Source organism: Cebus imitator, unplaced genomic scaffold (assembly GCF_001604975.1).
Source record: "Cebus imitator isolate Cc_AM_T3 unplaced genomic scaffold, Cebus_imitator-1.0 Scaffold23, whole genome shotgun sequence".
Taxonomy (NCBI): domain Eukaryota; kingdom Metazoa; phylum Chordata; class Mammalia; order Primates; family Cebidae; genus Cebus; species Cebus imitator.
In genome coordinates this window covers 1,335,557-1,360,224 of record NW_016107338.1, presented here as the reverse complement: position 1 = coordinate 1,360,224, position 24,668 = coordinate 1,335,557, and the positions used below count along the sequence as shown (strand labels likewise).

The 24,668-nt window shown below is 35.0% G+C and overlaps 1 protein-coding gene across 6 annotated transcripts in view; it reads right to left on the bottom strand.

Annotated features, from left to right (window-relative positions):
• Nucleotides 1–24,668, bottom strand: part of EXOC6B (exocyst complex component 6B) — a 663,192-nt gene that overhangs the window by 279,116 nt on the left and 359,408 nt on the right. For all 6 annotated transcript variants that reach the window (XM_017521918.1, XM_017521917.2, XM_037736122.1 and 3 more), the window contains one exon: nt 16,694–16,873. In XM_017521918.1, the coding sequence (XP_017377407.1) occupies nt 16,694–16,873 (180 nt within the window). The remainder of the gene's footprint in view (nt 1–16,693; nt 16,874–24,668) is intronic.

Here is a 24,668-nt window from a genome sequence, read left to right as displayed (position 1 = left end):
CTAAGAAATGTCTATTAAACATCTATCTCTCTGGAAGTATCTAGCAATTATCTTGTAATAAAATCAAATCTGTTTGATATACCTTCAAATATGTGAAGACAGTATGTTACTCAGAGTCCTTACACTTCTATACCAAAAAAACTCAAGTCATTTAGTCCCTCTCTTCTTTATGAACTCCAATATATTGACATCCTTTCTAAAGGTAGGGCCAGAATAAAATTCAATACATTAAGTGTGGCTAGACTAAAACACAGCAGATACTGGACCACCATGGTGCTAATTTCAGAAATTATATTTCTATTAATAACAATGCAATCTAAGTTAACATAACCTGTTTTAGAAGCTATATTTCACCAGTGACATTTATTGAGACTCCTGGACTCTGCAAACTTTGGTCATAGGATTTGATGCTAAGCTGTGTCTTTCCTTATTTGTACTTGCACAGATGATCTGGGGAATCCAATTAAGGTTATACTTATTATTTATAATCTTACTTGCATTAGTCCTCTCCTCTAAAATCCCACTGCCACTGACTTGGTAATAACTGTTCATTATCTCTCAATCTCTCACCAGGAATATTAGAATATTTACTAAAGTATTTCTTGCCCATCATTCATATTACACTCTAATTCACTCATGAATCTGCAAATAATTGCCCCTAAATGCAATTTAATCAGTAACTTCCTGTATTCATTTATGCTTCATCATTTTCAGTAGAGTCCCATTTCCCAATGCGGCATTTAAGGCCTTCATGTTCCAAAACCCAATCTATGTTACTAACTTCATATTCTACAATACCTCAAAAAACATCCCCTCATAGTTTCTAAAAGTTCCATGATTATTTTCATTCTCCTGTTTCTTTATATACACTACATCCTCTGCCTAGTGGTTTTTCCTTTCTCTTCTACCAGATGCCTACCATGTTACCGAACTGTTATATAATTTTTTGATACTCCTCATCTTTTTGAAAAACGCTAATTGTCTATCTCTAGCTAGAGAACACATCTCATTATCTATTTATTTAAGTAAATGGTATTCATGATAGGTAGATAGTTATTTCCAAAATCAACTTATAGGCAATATCTTACAATGTGAAAAACAACATATTTTCAATATTTGCTTCATGTATTTTTAATTAAGGTATACTAAATAATAATAACCTAGGATAGAAAATTAAAGATATCTATTATCATTGTCTCCCAAGTAATGAGGAAATTTTACTGTGGAACACAGAACAAATGAACTAAATGTTAACCCAGACCACTGAAATAACAAGCTATATGTAACATCAAAGTAGAGTACAAGAATTAGCAAAAATGAGGGCTGGGTGCGGTGGCTCATGCCTGTAATCCCAGCACTTTGGGAAGCCGAGGTGGGCAAATCACAGGTCAGAAGATCGAGATCATCCTGGCTAACATGGTGAAACCCCGTCTCTACTAAAAATACACAAAGTAGCTGGGCGTGGTGGCACACGCCTATAGTCCCAGCTACTCGGGAGGCTGAGGCAGGAGAATTGCTTGAATCTGGGAGGTGGAGGTTGCAGTGAGCCAAGATTGTGACACTGCACTCTAGCTTGGGTGACAGAGTGAAACTACGTCTCGAAAAAAAAAAAGGAAGAAGAAGAATTAGCAAAAATGATTATATTCTGTACTACTAAAAATACTCCCTTGGTTTGGAGCATGTGGTTAAATCAGTAATATCTTCCCATGTAAATGGCCCAAAACTAAATTATCTATAAATACTGAGTTCAGAGCTGTGTTCAAAAAACTAGACAGAAGACTAACCACAGATCAGTTCACTTTAGTGTAAGCTTCTTCCCAGTTTTTCATGAGATGCTATTACTGTCACAGTTGCATCTAGGAAGATGGCTAAGGCTTTTGGGGAGATAGTGTCACTGGCATTCTTTTACATGTTCACAAGTTTTAAAAGAGTCGTATGAAATTTCATAGTGCCAGACTGTGAAAAAAGACAAAATAAAACAAGTCTATTGTTTTCCACACTTAAGCCTAAAAGAAAAATATACCTCAGCTCATATTACAAAGCTTTGGGAAATCTCAGCCAGAGCAGTAAACTCTAAATTTGTTTGTTTCCAACATAACTTTTGGAAGTTATGTTCCTTATTTCACTTTCCAATTTGTCCTACAGCATTGTCATTTTTTGTATTGCAGTAATGGAAGAATAAAATTATAATGAATTTTTAGAAATGATCCTTCCCAATGAAATTATATAACTATGCTGAACTAATATAAATATTTTCATAGATAAGAAAAACATAAAAATATAAGGTAAAAATTCCTCTGAATTCAAGCCTTGATCTAAAATTGTCCTTACTATAAGTTGAACGTCCAATATGCTTTTACAGTTGTATTATTTTGGATGACCTTTAAACATTATATTAAACAGATGCTGTGGGAAACTATATACCAAGTAATTCCTTCTATGTGGTTCCAGCACACAGAGTTCCACACAGGAATCTCAGGGTTGGATGACCTAGAGTTCTAGTTTAATACTCTGTCCTACACATAGATTGCCTTTGCACCATTCCAGAGAATCAGCTATTCTCTGTTACAATGTTGTCCATGAATTAACTAGTTCATACTTTCATTTCTCTCTCTCTAACTTCTACTTCTTAGAACAATTTGTAACAGGTTTCACCCATCTTCCATACAAGCACTTCTTCCAGTACTTGGTTTTTCCATTTCCATAAGAAAAAGCAAAGAGCCATTAGGTATTCAAATCTTACTCTAAATAAAATATAGCAAATTGATAAGGGTCAGGAATGATATTTATGGCCACCAGCTGTAACTTCTATCTATAATAATTTGACAATCTCTCCTTTGGAGAAAATAATAAACAGACAAAATCAGTACTCAAGAAAACTGTTTCAAGCTGCCCAGAATTCCCATACCCTATTTATGTAGAGAGGGTAAAATGGCCTGCAAACATATCTTGACAAATATATAGATAGATAGATGATAGATAGATAGATAGATAGATAGATCGATCAAAACTCTGGTATGTGGATACAGTCACTTTTTCAGAGTGCTCCCCAAGCTTTTGGACTAAAAGCATTTAAGTTAAATATCTGTTCCAGCTTCATGAAATCAGAAACAGCCTGGCAAGTTTACTAAAGGGACCTAAAAGACAGAGGTCATATACCACAGAGGGTACAGACACATTAAACGTTAATCACATAAGTATCACATTATTTTAAAAAAGTAAAGGAATTAAAACAATGAGTTTACTTGCTAACTAATAGCCAAAGAGAGTTAATAAGACAAGCAGATATTCATGAGATACCCCTATGAAGATGTCATAGTTTGGTAGTTTTGGGTAGCAATGTTTTTTAATCAAAAGCAGATCAAGTCCTATATACCATAATTATAGGAATTCATTGAATCATACAGAAGGTCACTGGAAATTTCTCTTGACTTTCTAGAGTTAGCATCAGTAAAATAATTGTGTTACATTCAGTAATCTTCCCTCAATAGCATACAGTAAGTATGATTAGGAATAGCCATAGTAATATCATTAGCAGTTGACTGAGGCCATAGACTAACATTAGAGCTAGACTGGGACTAGAATTTTAAACATTACTATTGAAGCCATAAACCTTATGCTCATTAGACTCATTCCCTGCCCTACACAAGGGAGCCAGTAAAAAGATAAACAAAAACACTGGAAGGATCCCAGTGGACAAGTGCTAAAGGGAAGGGAAACCCTAAGGAAAGATCACAATTAAATGTCCCCTAGGGAACTGATACCGCCTATTTCCTTTACCACCTGCAATGTAGGATATCAATGTGATTCTTTTAATAATCTCACTGTATCTGCTTCACAATAGCAAAAATATAGATATTGTCAATATGGCACCAAGAATATAGTTCTAATGAAGAATCCTTAGATTTACATACTTCCAGCAGGAACGTGTGCTCATAACTAAAAAAAATAGGCACAAAAGAAAATTAGCCTTACAAATGGTTCATGTTAAACTTCTTGAGAGTATAGAGTTAGGGCCTGCTTGTCTGTTGAAAGACTGCTTCCCATTTTCAGATCTCTGTCACTTCCTAATCCTAAGATTATCTTTCAAAGGAGTTATCAAGATAAACAAAGATTAAAGGAAACTTAAGTGAAAACAAAAAGATAGTAGGCCAATAAAAGAAAACACATAAACAAAAACATGAAATAAAACTTCCTTGCTTTGTTACCATGTTAGAACAGTTAAAGATAGTAAATTATTCATTTGTAGAAATCTATAAAGGCAATAAGATAATTCTACATGAAATAAAAATAACAAGTGGATGCCCTTAACAGAAACACTTTTTAAAAATATGTAACAAAATGCATTCAGCGATGTACTGCAGGGTAGAAAATTCACTTTTTTTCTTTGTGAGAGAGAGAGAGAGAGATTGTGTGTGTGTGTGTGTGTGTGCGCGCGTGCGCGCGCGTGCATGTGTGTATCCCTAATCATTTTTTAAGAGGTAGTTTTTCCTTGGGAAGAGAGCAGACTTCACCTATCAGCAACGAGCTAAAGAACAAGAAGGCTGCAATGGCTAATTCAAAGAGAGGGAAGTCTCAGGGGCAGGTATGGACTGTGTCTGATTTCCAACATTCTGTGTTATTTGTTTGGAGAAGTTCAAGCACTTACTAAGCTATATTAAAATTGTGGCTACAAACCACCATGAAAGTATTGCAGAACAGTGGCATATACCACATTCCTACTGCTCATTTAACTATGAACTCCTCACACCACAACATGTACAATATATATAGGTATCCCAACACCAATTTGCAGGCTCAAGTTTGTCCTCTTGTCAAAGAAGTAAAAATGTAGTTTAGAATGACCTCACTGCAATATTCCAAGCAGCAATATTGTCTTCCTTTGGAACTTGGATAATTACATTTACAGTGCACTCTCAACATCATTCTTAATGAAGTGGAAGTATAAGCAAAACATATTTATAATGAAGAGCTGTAATGAAAATAGATGTCATGTAAAGGCAAACAGTCACCTAAGTTGGAGGACACTATTCCATACATGATGTCCCTATTAGACATTCCAATTTCATCATGACATTGACTGGATATCTACTCAATGCTGTCCATGTTAAAAAGTCTGAGACACTTTCCTTCAAATAATATGTAACGTTAGTTGATGATAAGGGGAAAATACAGCAAACAATATTTAAGATCATATATCTGAAGTTTCAAGTAGAAAATTGAGACAATAATATCTATAGGAGTTCACAAGAAAATCAAATCTTGGGGTATGAATTGTGGGAAAAGGGTGAACAGTCCTAAAAGATCTCATGGGGAAAACAGGTATTAAGCTGTATTTTAAAGGAGGGAAGGATTTGAAAGTGAGATGAGAAGTCATTCAGAAAAGAATGAAAACCATGAACAAGGGTCTACAGCCAGGAATAAGCACAGTATGTTTGGGAACAACGAACAGATATATTTGGCTGAAGTCACAGCTTTATGTAAGGGAATTATAAGTAACGTATTTAATGTGGATAGTACTTACACTTTAAAAAGTGGAAATTATTAAAAATTTCTGAACAGAGAGTAACAGAAAAACCAGTGTTCCTGGAAGGTACATCTAGAAACAAACTGACATAAAAAGAAACTCTGCCTATGTTCTTCCACTGCTGCTCTTCTTTATAATGATCACACATCCTCAGTTGTCCTCAGTTGTGCTTTACTGTTCTTGATCTAATCTCAACCATGCTTCTCAGTCCCCTTGCCTAGAAGTTTGCTCAGGAACCTCAATTCAACAGCACCCCTACAGATCAAACACCTTCCTTTAGACTTGGAAATAAAGCAACTAGTTTACTGTAGCAAAAAGAGTACATGCTTTGGAATTACAGAGACCTCAATCTAAATCTGTATTCCAAAAATACATTATTTACAGGGTCTTAAGCAATGATTTAACCTACCTATACCTAAATTAAGATTAAGTAAAAAGGGGTTACTTTGCAGACAAAGATGAAATAAATGAAGAATACTGGCACATAAAAGAACCTAAAAGTGTGGTTTTTGTTTCACTTTGAATTTATAAGCAAAAGGAAATCTGAACTGAGAGAGAAGCTGTAAAGATCTAAAACTTCTTTTTTTTTTTTTTTTGAGACAGAGTTTCACTCTTGTTTTCCAGGCTGGAGTGCAATGGCGCGATCTCAGCTCACTGCAACCTTCACCTCCCAGGTTCAAGCAATTTTCCTGCCTCAGCCTCCTGGATAACTGGGACTACAAGCATATGACACCACACCCAGCTAATTTTTTGTATTTTTAGTAGAGACAAGGTTTCACCACGTTAGCCAGAATGATCTAGATCTCCTGACCTTGTGATCCCCCTGCCTCAGTTTCCCAAAGTGCTGGGATTACAGGTGTGAGCCATCATGCCAAGCATAAAACTTTTTTTAAATAAATGAAATGTTTAAAGATTTTAAAAATGCCAATAATAATTTTGAAGAAAAAGAATAAGTGACACTACCAACATAATTATTTTAATTTAAAATATTTCCTGGTGAACTTTTTTCTCACTATGAACATGTTTTTACACATTACAATCATTTTGCTTATAAAACTTTCATTCTATTTCTTTCATTTAACATATTATAAGTGCTTTGCAAGGTTATAATTTAAACTTCATAAAATTAGTTTTAGTAAATGCATAACATTTCACTGAATAATAGTATTAAGGTTTACATAACAGTTTGCATATTATTACACAGTTAAGGTTTTTAATTATTTGCTGATATTAGCAATGTTGAATTACTGTTTTGTCCTTGGATAAAACTCAACATCCCACAACTTTAGTAACAATAAGAAAGAATACAAGCAATCTCCTCACCATCTTTTAAAGGTATTGTATTAGTTTATTCTCACACTGCTATGAAGAAATACCCAAAACTGGGTAATCCATAAAGAAAATAAGTTTAATTGACTCACAGTTCTGCATAGTTGGGCAGGTCTCAGGAAACTTACAATCATGGCGGAAAGTACCCTTCATAGGGCAGCAGGAGAGAGAATGAGTGATGAGGGAAGGGGGAAGCCCTTTGTAAAACCATCAGATCTCACTATCATGTGAACAGCATGGGGGAAACTACTCCCATGATTCAATTATCTCCACCTGGTCCTGCCCTTGACATGTGGGGATTATTACAATTCAAGGTGAGATTTGGGTGGGGACACAGAGCCAAACCATATCAGGTATCAAAAATACTAAAGTGATCAAGTATAGCAATAGCTAACATATTCTCACTGGAATCTCTGACTCTCTTACTGGGTGTAGTGGCTCATGCCTATAACGCCAGCACTTTGGGAGGCCAAGGCAGGAAGATCGCTTGAGTCCAGGAGTTCAAGACCAACGTAGGGAACATAGTGAGACCACCATCTCCACAAAAAATCAGTAAATTAGCCAGGAATGGCAACACACACCTGTAGTCCTAGCTACTTGTAAGGCTGATGTGGGAGGACTGCTTGAGTTTGAGAGGGTGAGCCTGCAATGAGCTGTTATCACATCATGGCATTCCAGTCTGGGTGACAGAGTGAGAGTCCAAAAAAAAAAGGAATAGAAAAAGAAAAGGAAATCAAGTATGAAGATTTACAAGTGTGGAATTTTGCACTATGCTAAATTCCAGATTATCCTTATTTTCCATCAACAAAAACAGGATTAGAAGTAAATGACTCTATTTGGAACCAAACATACTTAAGCTTTTATTTAATAATTATGTAAGCAGAAGAAGATTCAAAGGTCATTATCATTAAAGAGGCAAAGGATTACTGGCTGGATGCTACCAGAAAGTACAGCTCTGCCTTGGTAATAGTAGCTTTATGGGGAGAAAAGTGCTAAGTAATAGCTCAACACACAAAGATATTTCTGAAGAAATACAAAACCTCTAAAGGATTTAAGTGATTAGCTAAACAAAAGATCCCAATACCACATTGATAAGAAGCAAATGTTTTTTATTTCAATGTACTCCATGTAGCTTAAATAACCTAAATGTTAATTGCATGAAAACAGGAAACATGAATCAATTTCTTGATAGGCAGAAAAATCATTAGTAAATCAGTAATTTGTGTGCCATCCAGGAAAAAGAAAAAAAAAATCTTGAATCCTGGATCTACCTATGTAATTAATGTAATGAAGAAAAATGTGGTTTTATCCTAAAGGATCTGATGCCTCTAGTCGTTTTTGAGGACACCTGAAACTTTTTTATTTTATTTCAGAGAAAGTCATAGGAATTGGGCCAACTTACGGGATCATTTTTATCAGTAGACGAGAGAAATTTCCACATAAGGTGTCAAATAAGGGAACTCAAGTTAGGTTAGAAATAGGCAACCAACTTATTGGTATATTTCCCATTACCAGATACAGTTTCTACTTTATAGGGGCATTACCATAATTTTTTTTTTTTTTTTTTTTTGAGACAGAGTTTCATTCATGTTACCCAGGCTGGAGTGCAATGGCGCGATCTCGGCTCACCGCAACCTCCACCTCCTGGGTTCAGGCAATTCTCCTGCCTCAGCCTCCTGAGTCGCTGGGATTACAGGCACGCACCACCATGCCCAGCTAATTTTTTGTATTTTTAGTAGAGATGGGGTTTCACCATGTTGACCAGGATGGTCCCCCTACTGGGAACTGTTCTGGTCACCATGACTAAAATTTTATACACTAACAAAAAAGACTCTGAATAAGAATCCCACAGAGAAAAGGTATTTAAATGTCAGCCCTATGAAACATAGCTTAGTGCTTCTCATACATAGCTTAGAGGTATTATATACCCTAGTGTGAAGGAACAAGGGCTTTGAAGGCAGTTTACACCCCAGATCCACTAACTCTAGATGAGTAATTTTTGACACAATAGTAAACCTCTCTATGTTTACTAATGTATAAGCTATTCTAGTTTTTCTTTTCTAATTTATAAACTGGGAGAATAACAACATTTTCACAAATTTGTTGCAAGGAATAAATGAGAATAAATATATACATTAATACATATATACATATATGTACATTAGAAAACATACATCTATGTGTGGGTGGTATATGTATGCACACACACACACACAGAAAGAAAGAGACAGAGAGAGAGAGGACACTTTGCATAGTACCTGGTATATGGTATGTACTCAAAGGTTATTAGCTATTGTTAAATGTTAAGAGACAGCTTGATATAGTGAAAAAAGCATGACCCAAGGTAAAATGACCTAGGATCCAGCCCCACTATTGATTAATTCTCTGACCTTTGGGCAAGACCCTGTAAGGCCTCAATTACCATATTTATTAACTGGGGAAAATAGTGACTATCCATATAGCATAGAGGTTGCTTTTTTAAACAAAGAAATGGGATAATGACATATGAAAGAAATTTGAACATTACTAAGTAATACATGAATGCAAGGCATTTTATAATTAAAATTCTGTCACTTGAAAACCATACTCTTTCTTATTTGGAGAAACAAGAGAATATGGAAGGAGAAAGACCAATTTAGAATTTTAACCTAAGCAAATTTTTGGTCATTACCTCAAAATAATAGCTTATGACTTCTCTTTTCTATAATTAAATGGTTACTTTTAATGACATATGACCCAAAAATGATTGTCAATGCCCAGGCAGGAATTCACTTAGTTTATTATTCAAACATGTAAACTCCATACAAACTTACTATGCACTATTTCATGCAAGCTGCTGCGCTGTACACAGAAATACAGATGAATAGGACAAGGTCTTTATCCACAGGATTCACAAGTCCATAGTTGGTAATCAATCTAATAGAATGGCATAATAGAAAAAATTTTAAGTCAAATAAATTTGTTTAAATACTAACCGTTTCCTCTATTTGCTGTATCCTTTACAAAGTATATATCCTCCTTGATTTTATGGTCTCATCATAAGATGTAATAATAATATTAATACTTATATGATTGGGGCATTTTGAGTCCTCATCAACTGGGATGACATACAACACATGTAAAGCATCTGGAACACAGCAGATGCTTAATTACCATTGTCTCCTTTCCTGAATAAAGTGCACAAATGAATGACACATCCAGTCCAAGATAAAATTTAGTTAGTGGCATTTTAAAAAGTGCCACAAAGGAAGACATCACATCTGGTTAGGAGAACTGATAAGGTTTCATAGAAGGTGTGGTACTTAAAATGAACCTTGAATGATGTAAGATTTCAACATATGTAGTTAAAGGGCAAAAGCAGTAAAAGTAGATGAAAAGGCATTTTAAAAAACAAAGACCCAGGGTAGAAAACAGCTGGGTGTGCTTAACAAAGAGCATTACTTCATTATGGGAGGAGAATCTTTGGTAAATAGAAATGAGAGACAGAGACAAAGAAAAAGACAGAAAGGTAGTTTAAGGTCCCAGTATGAAAAGTCTGATGGGTACAGAAAAGATTTTGTACTTAATGGGAGTACTGACAGTTTGTATTGACAGTTCTTCAGTAGCAGAATCATTTGGTTAGGTCAGAGATGGCAACAATTTCTGGAAATAAATTGAGTACTAAAAGAAATGTCAGTTTTTAAAGGGTTTTAAATTGGAAGAATTTCAGAAACTTATATGTAAAAAATAATTTTCTCTTAAGGATGACCTATCAGCTGACTAGAAAGTAGGGCCAGGGATACATCTCACCTCTATTACTAGACAAAGAAACTAGAAGAATTTCCATGCTTAACTCACAAACCAAGGTGGGCTACGAGAGACCTTGCCCCATGTCATACAAATTAACATTAACAGCAGACAGAGAAAACAAACTCAGGATTCCATCTTCTGGGTCTGTTACTTGAGACAGCATTTTCTCTCTTAAGCATTTCTGAAAGATAATTATCAGGATAACAAGAATAAATTCTCAAAAATATGCCCTTATGCTGAGCGTGCAAAATGGGCAACTGTGCATGCAACTGCAAATTATACAACTAAAGTCTGAAAAAAATGTGTGTGTACTTACCTCATCTCATAACTCAAGGGAAATAGTAAGATTTAAAAACTCTAAATGTGGAAAATATTATTACAGTCATTTCTGGGTGCCTCATGAAGATAGGCAGGCCTTCTAGGTCACAAAAACTTCAAGGGAAAAAAACAGTAGCAAAATTAAATAATTTTCCCCTCTGATCACTGACTATCTAACAATGAGAATAATCTACAAACAAATACACTCGTACTCTCCCTCTCTCTCTGTGTCACACACAAACACTTCTAGACATTGACCTATCCCACTGGCTATGATGCAGCTATGATGCGGTAACAAAATATCCCTGAGAATTAAGAGAAACTGGGGATTCTAAAATGTAAAAGAATAAGACAGAATTTGCCTTGTCTTTCAGTCCTCTCCATATACTTTTTTTCTATTAATCAATCTTTCTGACAGAGAGCCACTCCTGCCACAGAATTTCAAATATGAAACGAAAATATTTATAGTAAGTAAAACACAAATGATTTGGGTTCTTTTTCAGAAATGAACTCTTTTCTCTCCCATCCTTTCTCTAATAATGCACATGGGCAAATCTTAGACACAGTCCTGTTTTGTGACTAATACGGGGTTCCATGAGAAAACTATCTGGCATTCTGGGCAACATAAGCACAAATGCTGGGCAATCTATTTTGTGGAAAATCAGGTGGAGTAGTTTAAAAAGTCACCTAATTCTAGAGACTATAATGGTTCTTGAATACAATTAATTTTAAAAGTGTAGCTTCAGAAAAGTGTAGACAAGACAGAAATGTGACATCAATGGAAGCAATATTGAGGACTTAAGCCTGTCAGTTACTCCCTACTTTGATTCTGAATGGTACATGGTAAAGTGGTTCTACAGTAAGAGTGGTAGAATCAACTCTATCCACACTGAGAGGTTATATAGTATTTAGGTAAAAATGGCAGTTTACAATAAACAAAAAAGGGAGAAATAAACCTCAACTAATTATTTACAGTATAACCTTGCAAGAAAGTTGACAACTCTACAGGTAGAAAAAGCATGTACTTTAACTCAGACAAGCACCAGTCTAATCCACATACTGCTTCTAAATGACCTAGAGGTTAAAGTAAGGAGTACAAAGTGTGGTGCTGAAATATAACAGCATGATGAAATGGGGACAGGTAGGCTGGCAAAATCAATTTAAAAATATAAATTAGGTCGGGTGCAGTGGCTCACGCCCATAATCCCAGCACTCTGGGAAGCCGAGGCTGGCGGATCATGAGGTCAAGAGATCAAGATCATCCTGACCAACATGGTGAAACCCCATCTCTACTAAAAAATACAAAAATTAGCTGGGCGTGGTGATGCACACCTGTAGTCCCAGCTACTCAGGAGGCTGAGGCGGAAGAATCACTTGAAGTGGGAGGCGGGGGTTGCAGTGGGCCAAGATTGCACCACTGCACTATAGCCTGGTGTCAGAGTGAGACTCCATCTCAAAAAAATAAATAAATAAAATAAATATATATATATATATATACATATATATATATATACATATATATATATACATATATATATATGTATGTAAAAATTAGTTATCAAAGACAATAATTCTTGAGATAGAAAATAATTATTCTAAATATCACCTCCACACCCCCCCATTATAAAAGCAGCAAATGTTTCAATTCAGAAAACATTTTCTAAAAACACAAACAAAAAGGAAAACCTAAAAGCTACATAGAAATAAGGATAAACTATGCAGTATATAATTCTAGACTTACACCGTACATAATATGGATATTTAATGTGTGTATATATGTATTAATTAAAATAAGATATCTGTTTTTCCAATTAAAAAATAATGAACATATTTTAATGAGTAAATATACATTTACATTAACTTAATGAATGAATGATATCACATTATATGCATATACAGTAATTTAGTTTGTGAACACATTTGCTTAATGGACTTTTAATTTATATCAACTCCTTGCTATACAAATACAATATTATATTAAATATAGTTATATCTGAATTTTATAACACACCCATGATTATTTCATTAAGTTCAAATTCCAAAAGGGGAATTACATAGTAAAAGATAAGAAAATTTCAAAGGATTTCTGCAGCATATGGGAAAACCGACCTCCAAAAAGACTATAACTAAGACCTCTGCCAGCAACCTATCAAAATACCTATTTCAACAATTATTTCTCATAAATATTGAATGTTACCATTTTCTTATTTCTAACTGGTTTATAGTCAAAAATATCACAAGTTTAATATGTATACCTTATTACTAGAGTTACAAAATTTGTTCATGTTATTAATAATTTTTTTTTACCAAATATTGTCCATTTTTGTTTACAAATAAATTTCAGAATTATTCCAATAAGATTCCTCCCTAAACAAATTTACTTGGTAGGCATCACAATTCAATTTGAAAAAACTTTCTACAAAATGAAATAGTCCCATACTAGAATACCAGATATATTTGTGCATAAGGAAGTTTCTTTTATGTTACTCTGTGATGCTGTCACATTATTTCTACATTTAATTGCTAAGTAGCTGCACAGAGAAATTATATCTATGTCTCAATAATAAATAAGACATTTTTGACAATATATTTTCTATGTGGGCATTGCTAATATAACAAAAGTTTACTTGTTTTCTAAGTGAACCATCTAACCTAAATTCTTATTGGTCTTGATGAATTTTTAGTATTTTCTATCTAGATAATAACCTATAAATAATAATATGCATGTGTTGTAGTTTGAAATGTTTGAGCCTCTCCAAAATTCATATTGAAATTTAATCCCCAATGCAACTTTTACATATTTTTTTAATTTTTGGGGGGAGGCCTTTTCAGAAGTGATTACATCCCTCATTAATTGGATTAGTGCCCTTACAGGATTGAGGGAATGAGTTTGTTCTTTTTGCCTTCTCTGCTATGTAAGGATGTGTCATTTATGAGGAAAAGGACTTCATCAGACACTGAATCTGCTGACATCTTGATGTTGGACTTTTCATTTATTTCTCCAGAACTGTGAGAAATAAATTTCTGTTGTTTATAAATCTCTCAGCCTAAGGTATCTTATTATGGCAACAGGAATGAACAAAGACATGCATGGCTAATAATAATATAATTTATTCTTTTTTTACATTTATTTGATAGAACTTCTAAAGCATTGATGAGAAGCATCTTCACCCAATTCCTGAAGTCAATGAAAATAAATGTTTTATTGTTCTACTGTTAAATCTATAGTGGCTACTAAATTTCAAAAAGATGTTCTTTATCATGTTATTGAAATATTATACTGCTTGGAATTTAGTAAACTTTGTTTTTAAATCAAGAATGTAGGCTGGATGTAATAAAATATCGTTCTAGAATACAACAAGATACTTTATCTCTTTCACTTAGTAATGTGATAAATTATATCAACAGATTTTTTTTAGATATCAAACCATCCTTTCATTTCTGGAATAAATCCTACACATGAGTAATAACTTACTTTCTTAGAACACTTGGAATTGACTTGTTAAAATTTTATCTTTTTTATTTTTATCCATAATTTTGAGATTAACTCATAGTTTTTTTGTGTGTGCTCTTTTTGTCTGGCTTTGGTATCAAGAGGAAGCTTGATAAAATGATATAATTTTCTGCAGGTAAATGCTCCCAGTAGGAAAAACCAGGAGAGGAAGTAGAACATGTAGAGAAAACATGTTAAAAGACATCAGGTGCTGTGAATCAATGAAAACAAAAGGGAATGAAACTGCAGAGAGGACAGATCTTTTAAAGGTGAGCTGAGGATCTGCAGCTTTCCCTGTGGGCATTTGAGACACGTAGGCATGGGCAACATACTGAGAAGCTTAAAACCAGGCAGAGACTAACTACTAGAGGGTTAAAAAAAAACAACAACATGAAATCTTTGCTGCTTCCAGTGGACTAGAGTGCCACAATTAGAGATTTGAGGAATAGTTTTTACCTTCAAGACATTTACTGAATTCTAAAGAATCTCTTAAAAGCAAGGAGATTTCTCACAGTTTCACAGTGTTTCAGAGAAAAAGGCTCACTAATAGAAGGATGCCTAAAAAGGAGGGGAACTATCTTAGTCCATTCAGAATAATGTTAACAAAACCTCACAAACTGGTAGCTTATAAACAATAGAATTCTCACAGTTCTGGAGGCTTGGAAGTCCAACATCAAGGTATCAGCAGATTCAGCATCTGACAAAGGCCTATCTCCTAGCGCAAAAAAAAAAAAGAGTTGTCTTCCTGTATCCCTTTATCCTCACATGGCCAGAAGGAAGATGGCAGCTCTCTGAAGTCTCTTTTGTAAGTATACTAATCCCATTTGTAAGGCTCTACCTTCATAGTCTACCACCTCCCAAGGCATCTCCAAATGTAATCACACTGGTTATTAGATTCAACATATGACTTTTCTGGGTACACAAACATTCAGATCATAGGAGGAGCTGAAACCTCATTAGGGATGGTAAATTAACACTGACAACTGCCAACCACTTTTTTTCTTGTCAGCAATTGCTGATGCTGGGTACTGCTACGTCTCCTTCTAAAGATATTTGCCAGATTCTAAAACCAAGGAGTACGGGAAGCTAAATAGATAAGGTTTCTGTGAAAAATAGGAATTTCTATAGTCCTCTCTGGTGCTAAAAAGACAATGACATATCAGGCAGTTTTAAAAAATTCTGCAGAACCATATCCTCCCAACAACAGCAAACAAAGTACATTATAATTGCAACCCAATATTAAACCAAATTAGTCCATGATGGTACTAAGGTGGTCAGCTTCAAACCACAACCCACCCATCTGTCCATTCTATATACTTAGTAAGGCAAAACATGAACCTTTTTTGGTGGAAGATAACACCATCTGGAATCTCCATATATTTTACACAATGTCTAACATAAACCAAAAAATATTAGAAAGAGAAAAAAAAATCAAAGAAAGCCAAAAAAAATCAAAGAAAGCCAAAAGAAAAAAAAAATCCACCAATATGTGTATGTATAATGTATATAAGAAGCAGTAAAGAATGATTTCAAAAGTCTACAATTAATATGCTTAAGAAAATAGAGAAAAGATAGACAAATCAGATAAAAAGATGGAACATTTCATCAAACAATTTCAGTTTATATAAAAATATTATAAAACTAAAATATACATATCTGAAATTCTAACTTTCTTTTCTTTCTTTTTTTTTTTTTTTGAGATGGAGTTTCGCTCTTGTTACCCAGGCTGGAGTGCAATGGCGCGATCTCGGCTCACCGCAACCTCCGCCTCCTGGGTTCAGGCAATTCTCCTGCCTCAGCCTCCTGAGTAGCTGGGATTACAGGCACACACCACCATGCCCAGCTAATTTTTTGTATTTTTAGTAGAGACAGGGTTTCACCATGTTGACCAGGATGGTCTCGATCTCTTGACCTCACGATCCACCTGCCTCGGCCTCCCAAAGTGCTGGGATTACAGGCTTGAGCCACCGTTTGTACTAACTACCTTGAACATCACAGGAAGATAAGCAGACATAATATCAGGGACCATTTTTAGAATGAAAAAAACACAAAGATCAATGAAAAAATGATGGAAGTAGCCTCTAAATATGATTAAGAGTTAATAAATATAGCATGAGCTTTTACATACTAAAGATCTTCCTGGGTAGTTACAGCAGAAACCAATATCTTTCATCAAACTAAATTATAAGGAAACTTTTTTATATATAAAGGGCAAAGTAAGTGTAAATGTCACTTACAGGAAGGTGTGTAAATACAGCAAAGGTGCTACGAAGAAAGGCAATGAGGTCTACTAGGTAATCACTAGCTTTGTTGCCCAAATCTCCAGTCATCCAGTCATAGTCTGCCAGCTGTAGGAACTGGTCAATCTTCTGGTTTAAGTTGGTATAAATTTCTTCTTCAGCTGCATGTCTAGCATCCTGTGAAAAAATATAAAATTTGAAAAATCACCCCGATTTTAATATGAACAGGGCAGACATTTCTATGAGCTTAGAGTCATCTCACACTTACATCCATTAAGTAACTAGGAATATAACTGGGGATACTGAGTCACATCACAATCGTCTTTATTATTTTTTTCTTTTTTAAAAGCATTGTGTAGTTTTTAAAAGTTTTTTTTGTTTGCATCCAAAGAGATGCTAAAATAAAAGCAGAGTACCCAGATCATACAAGTTTTAGATACCTATATAAGAGATTCATGAAGTATACTAGCATATTAAAGGTCTAAGAGATGTGGTGGGATTAATATTGTTACAAAAATATTTTCAGGACAAATGATCATACATTACTCCATGACACCAGTATTCCAATGCTAAAATTCCATCAACATAGACTTGTACAGAGTAACTCATGGAGTACTTACCACCACATTCAATATTCCCTTTCAGTCTGATCTTCCTTAATTTCTGTTAAATACTCTCTATTTAAAACTCTGTCTTCCTGTGGAATTCGTGAGATGGTTTTCTCCTGGCTTTCCTTTCACTTCTCTGGACACAAATCTTCTAACTTTCTTTGGGTGATTTAATTAATTCCTATAGCTTCCAGTATCTCTTCAGTACAGATCTACTCCAAAATCATTCTAATTTCAAGAACCATGTAAGCTAGTGTTTCATGGACATCTCTGACCCAGACAAACTTTGAAATAAGTGGCCGGGCGCGGGGGCTCATGCCTATAATCCCAGCACTTTGGGGGCAAAAGTGAGTGGATCACCTGGGGTCAGGACTTCAAGACCAGCCTAGCCAACATGGTGAAACCCCCTCTCTACTAAAAACACAAAAATTAGCCCGGGATGATGGTACATTCCTGTACTCTCAGCTACTCAGGAGGCTGAGGCAGAAGAATTGCTTCAACCCAGGAGGCAGGAGGCAGAGGCTGCAATGAACTGAGATCATACCACTGTACTCCAGCCTAGGCAACAGAGTAAGACTCAGTCTCAAAAAACAAAAGTAGGACTAGGTTGAAACTCCTCAAGTTTATCACTCTTTACCTGTTCAATTTAGACCAAAGCAGAGATCTAATCAACATATTAAATTCCATTCTTTCCTCCACAGTCAGAAAATGAGTTCTGTAAACGCTCTCAAATTTCTCTGTAATTTGTACTGTTCTCTACATTTTCACGTTTTTAAAATCTGAATAGTTTTGCAATATATTTACATACTATAATATAGTCAGTGACTATATTTACTTACATGAACAATGCTTTATAAAATTTGATTGATAAAAATTACACAAAATTATATATAGTTGTTATGTACAACTTGATGTTTAGAAACATATATACACAGTGAAATGGCTAAACTGAGCTAAGGTTGGTGTAAAAGAAACTGCTTTTAATGGCAAAAAGTAAAATTACTTTTGCACCAACCTAATAATTAACATATGCATTACCCCACATACTTATTTTATGAGGTAGGAATACTTAAAAGTACTCTGCTAGCATTTTTCAAGAATATAATATATGGTTATTATCTATAATCATCATGTTATAGAATAGATCTCTTAAGCTAATTCTGTCTATCTAACTGAAAATTTTTATCTTTTGACCAAAAACACCCCAACCATATTCCTCAGCTCTGGTAACTACCATTCTATTCTCTGTTTCTATGAAGTCAACATTTTTAGACTCTACATATGAGATCATGCATATTCTTCTTTCCGTATCTGCCTTATTTCACTTAATATAATGTCCCCATGATGTACCCATGTTGCTGCAAATGGCAGGATTTCCTTCTTTTGTAAGGCTGTATAGTATTCCATTCTGTATACATACTATATTTTCTTTATGCATTCACCAGTTGACAGACACTTAGGTCAAATCAATATTGGCTATTGTGGAAAATGTTGCAATGAACATGGGAGTGCAGATATCTCATTGACATACTGATTTCATTTCCTCTGGAAATACACCCAGTAGTGCGATTGCTGAAACATATAATACTTCTATTTTCAATTTTGCAGGGAACCTCCATACTGTTTTCCACAATGGCTATAAATAATTTACATTCCCAACACTGTATAAGTGTTCCCTTTTCTCCACATCCTCTCAAATGAATGAAATTATGTTGGTAAGTATTACCATTTGTCTTTTTGATAATAGTCATCCTAACAGGTGACAAGTGATATATCATTGTAGTTTTAGTTTGTATTTTTCTGATGACTAACGATGTTGAATATTTTTTCTTATACCTCTTGGTCACTTGCATGACTTCTCTTGAGAAATGTCTATTCAAATGCTTTGCCCATTTTCTCATTGGGTTGTTTTCTTGCTACTGAATTGTTTTAGCTCTTTATATATTCTGGAAATGCATCCCTTGTCTGCTGTATCATTTGGAAATATATTCTGCCATTCATTTTTTTTTCTTTCTTTTTTCTTTTTTTTTTTGAGACAGAGTCTCATTCTGTCATCTAGGCTAGAGTGAAGTGGCACAATCTTGGCTCACTGCAACCTCTGCCTCCCAGGTTCATGTGATTCTCCTGCCTCAGCCTCCTGAGTAGCTGGGATTATAAGAGCATGCCACTATGCCTGGCTAACTGTTGTATTTGTAGTAGAGATTGGGTTTCTCCATGTTGGCCAGGCTGGTTTCAAACTCTTGACCTCAAGTGATTGACCCCTACCTCTGCCTCCCAGAGTACTGGGATTACAGGCATAAGCCACCACACTCTGCCTATTCTGCCATTTTATAGGTTATCTTTCAATTGCTGATTGTTTCCTTTGCTGTGCAAAAGCTTTTCTGTTTGATATAAGCAATCTCATTTGTCTTTTTTAACATTTGTTGCTTGTGCTTTTGGGGTCATAGCTTAAAAAAAACCTCATTGCCCAGGCCAATGCTATGGAGCTTTTCGCCTATGTTATTTTGTAGTAGTTTTAGTTTCAGGTCTTATGTTTAAGTCTTTAATCCATTTTATGTTTTTATCTATGGTGTGAGGTGAGAAACGAATTTCATTCTTGTAAATGTGGACATACAGTTTTCCCAGCACTACTTTTTTCAGAGACTATCCTTTCCCCTTTGGTGTGTTCTTGGCATCTTTGTCAAAAATTAATTGACTATACATGAGTAAAATTATATCAGAACTATTTTGTTCCACTGGTCTGTGTGTATGTTTTTATGCCAGAATCATGCTATTTCGATTATTATGACTTGCAGTAGATTTTGAAGTCAGGTAGACTGATGCCTCCAGTTTTGTTCTTTCTGCTCAAGATTGCTTCTGCTATTTGAAGTCTTTAGTGGTTCCATATGAATCTTACTATTATTTACTCCATTTCTGTGAAAAATGTCATTAGAATTCAGATAGGAATTGCATTGAATATGTAGATCACTTTGGATAATATGGAAATTCTAACAATATTAATTCTTCAATACACAAACTAGAATATATTTTTCTTTATGTCTTCAATTTTTTCTTTGATGTTTTATAGTTTTCAACAAGTCTTCTAAATATTTCAATAAGCACTTCTATACTTTCATCTTTACATTAATTATATAATAATCTTTAAAGTATCCTTGAATTTCTGTTTTGCTTGAAGTCTTTTTCATTAAAAGTCTTTAGTTTTTAGTGTTTTAGGTTTAAAGAAAAGTTAAGCAGAAAGTACACTGCATCTGTATATACCACCACACTCCATGCTTTTACTCCTATTTAAAATTGGTGTGGTACAATTTTTACAATTAATGAAATGATGTTGGTATTTTATTATCAACTAAAGTCCATAGTTTACATTAGGGTGTAATCATTGTGATACACAGTTCTATGGGTATTTAAAAATCCATAATGTCACTAATTCATCATTACAGTATCATTTAGATAGTTTCACTGCCCTAAAAATCTACTGAATTCCACCTATTCATCCATCCAGGATTTTCTCTACTGGCTTTCTCTACTGGTTTTCATTTTCATTGATTTCTGCTCTCATTTTTATTATTGTTATTATTATTACATACTTTGCATTTAAATTGTTCTTTACCTAGTTTCCTATGGTGTAAGTACAGATTAAATTTGGATCTTTCTTCTTTTTAATATATGCTATTAATGGTACAAATTTCCCTCTGAGTAATGCTTTCACTGCCTCTCACAAATTATATTAAGTTGTATTTTAATTCTCATTTATTTTGAAATACTATTTCTCATGAGACTTTTTCTTTGACCACGTTTTATTTTTAAATATGTTGCTTAATCTCCAAATAATTTGCCATTTTCTATCTTTCTGTTACTCATTTCTAGTTTAATTTCATATCGTCTGAAAGCAATGTTAATATTATTTCTACTTCAAGGATGTTCTATTGTCTAGAACATGGTGTGTCTTGGTAAATATTTTGCATAAGTTGTTGTTGGACAAAACATTCAATAAATGTCCATTAGATTCACTTGATTGATGGTGTCACTCATTTCAACCATATATACTGATTTTTCTGCCTCCTGAATTTGTCAGTTACAGTAAAAGTACTCAAGAAATTTTAATGAGAATAGGTGTTAACATATAAAATAACTTTTTAGTATCTTTCAAAATATTCATATTTTTCCTCCTTTTATCTTCTAATCATTCATGCATTCCTAACCTTACTTCAATCCCTCATTTATTTGTATGTACTTTTAGATTTTGCTCTGGATTGTTTGGTTATTCATGTTCTTTTCTGGTTCCCTATGAATTTTATGATTGTGTTTTCTATTTCTGTGAAAGAGGACACTGATACTTTGATAGGGAATGTATTGAATCTATAGATTGCCTGTGAAAGTATGGTCATTTTCATGATATTAATTCTTCTGATCTATGAGTATGGTATTTCCATTTATTTGTTTCCTCATCCATTTCTTTCATCAGTTTTGTAGTTTTAATTGTAGACATTTTTCACCTCCTTGGTTAAACTTACTCCTGGGTATTTCGATGTTTTGAAGCTATTGTAAATGAAAACTGCCTTCCTGATTTCTTTTCTACTGTTTCATTACTGGAGAATAAAAAGGCTACTGATTTTTCTGTGTTGATTTTATATTATGCAAATTTACTGAATTTGTTTATCAGCTCTAAGAGTTTTTTGATGAAGCCTTCTAGTTTTTCTAAATGAAAGGTCATATCATCAGCAAAGAAGGATAATTTGACTTCCTGTTTTCCAATTTGGATGCCATTTATTTCTTTCTCTTCTCTGACTGTCCCAGCTCAGACTTCCAATACTATGTTGAATAGGAGTTGTGAGAATGAGCATAATTGTCTTGGGGAATGGTTCCAGCTTTTACCCCTTCTTAAAAAAAGGCAGTCAACCTCTCCCCATTCAAGATATTGTTAGCTATGGGTCTTCTATATATGGACTTTATTATTGTGAGGTATGTTTCTTCTATACTTGGCTTTTGGGAGTTTTAATTGTGAAGGGATGTTAAATTTTATCAAATGTTTTTCTGCATCTATTAAGATAATCATATTGTTTTTTGCCCTTCATTCTGTTGATGTGAAGCTCCACATTTACTTATTTGGATATATTAAACCATCCTTGCACCCTTGGTCTAAATCCCACTTGATCATGGTATATTATATTTTAATTGAATTCAGTTCGCTATTATCTTGCTGACAATTTTTGCATCTATTTTCATCAAGGATATTGGTTTGTAGTTTTCTTTTGTTGTTGTTCCTTGTCTGGTTTTGGTATCAGGGTAATGTTGACCTCACAGAATAAGTTAGGGAAAAGTCTCTCTCCTAACTTTTTTTTTTAAAGATAAACACAATTTTTAATGTTTTAGCCAACATATGATATTAGCTAATACCTCATGGTACAACATCCATTTAGGACAAGGTAATCATTGACAATCATGGATATAAACCTAAGTTTCCACTTGATAAAATAGTTTTAATTTTTGGGGGGCTTACTTCCTACTAGATATCACTATATAGTTGCTGTTTTGTAGACGGTGATGCAGTTGATAAAAACTACATTAAAAAAAAGAACTGTCACCTCAGTAATTTTCCTGCTATTGCCCTGTGTTTACGTTCTTTTATTCCATAGTTTCTTTGATGGAATTTTTTTAAATACTTTAAGTTCTGGGGTACATGTGCAGAGCATGCTGGTTTGTTACATAGGTATACATGTGCCATGATGGTTGGCTGCATCTATCACCCTGTCATCTACATTAGGTATTTCTCCTAATGCTATCCCTCCTCTAGCCCCCCACCCCCCAACAGGCCCTGGTGTGTGATGTTCCCTTCCCTGTGTCCATGTGTTCAAATCATTCACCTCCCACTTATGAGTGAAAACATGCAGTGTTTGGTTTTCTGTTCTTGCGTTAGTTTACTGAGAATGATAGTTTCTTTTGCTGTGCAGAAGCTCAGTCCCAACTGATGCACATTAATGTTGGTGTTAGTTGTGTTCAGCCAAGTGGGCTAGTCTCCAGACCCATAGGTGGTGCATACAGGTAGGTGCCAGCTGTGGTAATAGCATTCAGGTGGGTAGGTCCAACCTCAGGCACCTGGGGAAGTGTTCAGGTGCCAACTGTGGTGGACTGGGCTAGGTGATCCCCTTGCTCCCTGATTGTGTGCTCTGGCATAAGGGTTCGGGGTGGCAGGGCAAAGCTGAGCTAAGCTTGTCCTCAAGCCTCTTGATAAGTGCAGGCACGGTTGCGGTAGTTAGGGGTGAGGCCATCCCTAGAAGAGTGAAATTCTCTAGTGATAGGTGGCAGCAGCTGTGCTGCTTCCCTGCCACTGGGGAGGGCAGTGCCACCTTCAGTATTGGGCAGCCTAGGTCAGCAGGTGGGAAACATACACATCGTTTTCACCACAGCCCAAGTGGCACTCTTTCCTCAGCCCCTCTGCAGTAGCTGACACCTTACTCATGCCTCAGTTGCAATGGCAGCAGCCTGCATTGTGATAGCATCTCAGCCCCTGGTGTGAGTGGCCCCTCGTCACTGGCGCCTAAGCTGGGAGGCAGCAAGCGTGCTTCTCCTGCACCTAAGCCCCAGTGCCAGTGGTCTACAGAATAATGTGCTGTTGGAAGCAGGGCTCTAAAATTGCTCCTTGATATAGTTGCTTAGGTCTCACGGAACATGTGTGACTCAGTGTGAGCTCTTTCCCTGGACCAGTGTCATCACACAATCTCCCAGCATCTTCCTATGTGAGTTTCAGGGCAAGTGAGGCTCAAGAGACTCTCCTGTGACCAGGATTTCAGGAGTCCATAGTGGAAACAGACGCCACTGACAGTTTCTCACTAACCTTTTCCTCATATTAAGGAGCTTCCCTCAGCTCCCAGCTGATCCTACTGAGCAGACTACTAGCTTCCTTCCCCTTCCTTTTTAGGCATTTACTGTCACTTTTCTGTTGAATTCCAGCGTTCTCTCTCAGATGATCTATTTGAAGTGTGATCATCTACTCATTATGTTGGTTCTTCCTAGTGGAGGAGGCAAGTATGAAATACCTCTAGTTAGCTATCTTTAAGCTTTCCTCTTCCATATCTTTTCCTTATCATGTCATATCTATTTCCCTACAGACCCTCAAATTTATTAGCACAGTTACATAAAGACTTTTAGGAAATCAATTTCCTCTCATCCTAAACTGTAATTGTGATTGATGTTGTTATTTCTTCCTTTTTTCCTCTCCTTTACTTTCTTACTTTCATCTTTTCTTTTCTTCTTATTTTAGTTCTTTCCTTCCTTTCAATGAGGCACATTAGAATGTTTACTTTTTTTTTTTTTTTTTTTTTTTTTTTTTTTTTTTTTTTTTTTTTTTTTTTTTTTTTTTTTTT